This window comes from Anomaloglossus baeobatrachus, chromosome 7 (genome assembly GCF_048569485.1).
Source record: "Anomaloglossus baeobatrachus isolate aAnoBae1 chromosome 7, aAnoBae1.hap1, whole genome shotgun sequence".
Lineage (NCBI taxonomy): Eukaryota > Metazoa > Chordata > Amphibia > Anura > Aromobatidae > Anomaloglossus > Anomaloglossus baeobatrachus.
Window position 1 is genome coordinate 252,972,411 of NC_134359.1, and position 4,354 is coordinate 252,976,764.

The window sequence follows — 4,354 nt, forward strand, 5'->3', positions numbered from 1 at the left end:
GGCTCTGTGCCGTGAGATACTGTCACTATCTTGCTTCAGTTACTATATTTTTTTAATTCTTTGCACTTTGTATATTGTGCAATGTGAAGACCATGAAAGGAGCGTGATCCAGCCCTTCTCATTCTGATATAAGATTGTTGACCAAACCATCATTTAAATTCCAAGTGGAGTATAAATAACTAACTCATTAGCCAGCAGGTTTTACAGCCCAGCTTAGGAAGAATTGCTCTGTGACAGGGTCTTCTATGCTACTGTATATGGTGGTGAGGGTGGTGTCTGGAGGGTATATAAGAGCTGTCCCATGAGGGGACAAGCACAAGTCACAGATTTCCTCCTCCGGAAAAGTTACCTAAGGTGAGTTACATGCTCTCCGCTCTCTCAATCTCTGGGATACTATCTTCTCCAACTTGGAAGACTAGAAGACTTGCTACCAAAAAAAAAGACTATTTCCAACATTGACCTACAAGGACCAGACTGGAAGGAGATTTCCTTTAATTTTTGGACTACAGTTATTGCAAAGGAATAACTCTTTTTTATGGGCCGGCAACATCACTTTGGTTATTTGCCATAAACGCAACTCTCATCGCCACCAACGCCTTGAACCTGGATTGTTTCCTCGTGTCTTATTCAAAGCAAAGCTTGTGTTGTCGGGGAAGGGTTCAAAATTTGTATAAGGTCTTTATACAAACTGTAATATTGTTCATTTGTTGATTGTACTACTATGGATAGAATGTGATAGACTATGCTCATTTTCAGAACTGTTGTACTGTACATATTCTTGCTATGTCTGCATCTTCTTACACCTGTACTGGCAAGGTCTGAAATGTCTAATTCATCATTTATGTCTTAGCAGATAAGAAGATGGCTTTTGCAGGTATCCTCAGTGACGCTGACATCTCAGCTGCCATCGCTGAAGGTACTGTACTATCTGTTATCAGCACCTTGGTCTGTCATCACCCATCTCCTGAGATAATAGAACTAGGACATTAGGTCAAGAGATAGAAGCTAGAAGTGACAGTGCCTCCTAGTGGAGGAGAGGGTAACTGCCATTATATATTGCAAGTGCTATCTGATTATTCCTGCAATTTTAGAGGACATTACATTACTCCATGGAAAATATCTACTATGCTTAAGAGCAAAAATTACAATCAGCTTTATGCTTAGTAAAAGGTAATTAGTGCTTTGCCAAAAAAATAGGAATCTTTTTGCAGGGAAACATTTCAGCTAATACACAGACTTTCTACATATAAAGTCACATGAACTAGCTAGGATGTCTGTCTATCAATATATCTGTCATATATGTCTTATATCAATCTACTTTTTATTTATCAAATATTCTATCTATCTCTCTATATCTATCTATATCTATCTATCTCTCTATATCTATCTATCTCTCTATATCTATCTATCTCTCTATATCTCTCTCTATATCTATCTATTTTTCTATCTCTATTTATCTCCTATCTATTTATTTATCTAATTATCTATTTAACTATCTCTTTATATCTATCTATCTATCTCCTATTTATCTAATTATGTCTCTATCTCTCTCTATATATCTATTATCTATCTGTCTATCTATTTCTTTCTATTTATTTATCTATCTTTCAATATCTATTTATTTATCTATTTCTCTATATCTATCTATTTAACTATCTCTTTATATGTATATATTTCCTATCTATCGCTCTCTATCTAGTTAACTATCTATCTCTTTAAATATCTATCTCCTATTTATATCCTATCTATTTATCTATCTCCTATTTATCTAATTATTTGTGTGTTAATTTATTTATCTCTCTATATCTATCTCTAATCATCTATCTCCGATCTATCTATCTTCTATCTATTTATCTCTCTATATCTATCTCCTATCTATCTATCCTTCTATCTATCTATCTATCTATCTATCTATCCTTCTATCTATCTATCTATCTATTTATCTCTCTATATCTATCTCCTATCTATCTATCCCTCTATCTATCTATCTATCTATCCCTCTATCTATTTATCTCTCTATATCTATCTATCTATCTATCCCTCTATCTATCTATCTCCTATCTATTCTCTATCTATCTATCTATCCCTCTATCTATCTATCTCCTATCTATTCTCTAGCTATCTATCTATCCCTCTATCTATCTATCCCTCTATCTATCTATCTATCTATCTAGCTATCCCTCTATCTATCTATCTGTCTATCTCTCTATCTATCTGTCTATCTATCTATATCTATCCCTCTATATATCTATCCCTCTATCTATCCATCCCTCTATCTATCTATCTATCTATCTATCTATCTATCTATCTATCTATCCGTCTATCTATCTATCTATCTATCTATGTCTCTATATCTATCTCTCTATATCTATCTAACTCCTATCTATTTATCTCTCTATTTCACTATATCTATCTCTCTATATCTATATACCTATCTAACACCTTCATTATTTCCTTTCAGCCAAGGACTCCTTCAACTACAAAGCTTTCTTTGCCAAGTCTGGTCTGAGCAGCAAGTCCCAGGCTGAAGTGAAGAAAGTCTTTGAAATCCTGGACCAGGACAAGAGTGGATTCATTGAGGAGGATGAGCTGAAGTGAGTAATGACCTTGGGATACATTGGAGGGAGGCAGAGATACAAGTCTGACCATCCTTGGGACATACGAGTATGAGATCTGCAGCCTTTAGCGTAATCTCAACTCTAAGCAGTTTAGGTATCTGGGTCTGTAGAGTTCCTTACTCCATTGTGATCGCCCTTTTCTCATATCTAGACTGTTCCTGAAGAACTTCAGTGCTGGCGCCAGAGAACTGTCTGACTCTGAAACAAAGAACTTCCTCTCCGCTGGTGACTCAGATGGTGACGGCAAAATTGGAGTGGAAGGTAAATATGGAAAAGTCAACTTTCTATGTGAAAATAGGGTGAAATATGAAATTTGCATTGTATAGTTGATGCCTTTAGTCCTTCACGAGGCAGCAATAAAAATGCTGACATCCTCTAGTTGCAGCTTTGTGCTATTTCAGTAGACACCTAGACTTTAACTTATAAGGTAGGGGTTTGTTATTTATGGAAAATCCGCAGAACATTGCCATATCTGCCATAGGTTTTAGAGGAAGGAGTTTCACATATCACACATGGGCATCCACTTCTCAACTCAATCTCCTCCGAGACAACTAGTAGTGTCAAATCTTAGAAATGATTATTTCATTAATACTCTTTTTCTTTCCCCCTTTTCAGAGTTCCAAGCTTTGGTCAAGGCTTAAAGTGATACTCCAAACAGATGATCATGGAAATACAACCCTCCACCCTTTACTTTATTAAACTGAATTGTTGATGGAACCCGGGTCAAAAAAAAATCCAAGTTTGCCCCATTGAAGGGGGGGAAGGATTCTGCTCCAAGATCTACAAGCAAAAGTCATCTCCTTGATAACCGCTGTCTACAATTTCCTCTTCAACCACTACCATGGGGATCCTGAGCTTCCACAGCTAGCAGTTTAATGCCTCGGCCTATTTATTTATATTTTTTTTATATTGATAATGCATTGCCGGCTGTTTCTACTATTACACCTTTTGTAAATTCACACACTGATGATGATACCAAACGTTGATGTGTTAAAGTAACAAGAACGATGCAAACACAATGCTATCAATAAAAATCATGTTTTGGAATCAGTTTGGATTGGATTTTATTTAGGGGTGTATATAAGGAAGCCTGAAAATGGCAATAGTATACAATAGTATTTATAAATTAGCAAATTCTTAGGCTAGTATTGGGCTATTCCTTTAGTGTCAATGAGTAGAAATAATAATAAGAAAGATCGGGATGGGCCCTGGTGCCTATCGAGCTCCAACGGCTTCTCCATCACACAAAGCCCCTCAAGCACAACAGAGAGCTATAGGGCAAACATACATAGGAACTCTCAGCTCAGCTGCGCCCCCTGTGGTCTCTATGATAGAGCTGCAGCAATACTCCTCTGGTGGTAGCTTGTCTCCCAAAAAACAACATGATTAGCATCTAAAATCGAACATGCCAGATACTTCTCTTTTCAAACATCATCTACCAGCAAATCGCTCCAATATTGGCGGGTCCAGCTGACAATAGTCTAATGTGTATAGGGGGCCTTAAGAATACACAAATTTCATAAATATTACATGGAAAATGGGGGCCCTGGACCTCCAAATTATGTCTCTGGTCCTGGTGATCAGTGATTCACAACCATTGGCTCCCGAGCTGATGCAAAACTACAAATCTCATAATTCCCTAACAGTTTGGGATATCATCAATACACAAAAATTCACTGACATTTTTAGGAATGTGGAATTAAATACATGAAGGTATTATTGGAATTACACCTCGG

The 4,354-nt window shown here is 36.8% G+C and overlaps 1 protein-coding gene across 2 annotated transcripts; it reads left to right on the top strand.

Annotated features, from left to right (window-relative positions):
• The first annotated feature begins 276 nt into the window (after positions 1 to 276).
• On the top strand, positions 277 to 3,665 carry LOC142246144 (parvalbumin beta-like). 2 transcript variants are annotated; one of them, XM_075319167.1, is made up of 5 exons: positions 277 to 354; positions 854 to 916; positions 2,462 to 2,594; positions 2,770 to 2,879; positions 3,234 to 3,665. In XM_075319167.1, exons 2-5 carry the CDS (start codon positions 862 to 864, stop codon positions 3,257 to 3,259), a joined length of 324 nt encoding a protein of 107 aa, XP_075175282.1. In that variant the 5' UTR covers positions 277 to 354; positions 854 to 861; the 3' UTR covers positions 3,260 to 3,665. The 2 variants fall into 2 exon arrangements, with proteins under 2 accessions (XP_075175282.1, XP_075175284.1); XM_075319169.1 differs by having other exon boundaries at positions 322 to 354; positions 851 to 916.
• The last annotated feature ends 689 nt before the right edge of the window (positions 3,666 to 4,354 follow it).

Coding starts and splice junctions, on each gene's coding strand:
- LOC142246144 (XM_075319167.1), top strand. CDS start 862: ATGGCTTTTGCAGGTATCCTCAGTGACGCTGACATCTCAGCTGCCATC. Junction 2,595..2,769: donor ATTGAGGAGGATGAGCTGAA/GTGAGTAATGAC, acceptor TCTCATATCTAG/ACTGTTCCTGAAGAACTTCA. Junction 2,880..3,233: donor CGGCAAAATTGGAGTGGAAG/GTAAATATGGAA, acceptor CCCCCTTTTCAG/AGTTCCAAGCTTTGGTCAAG.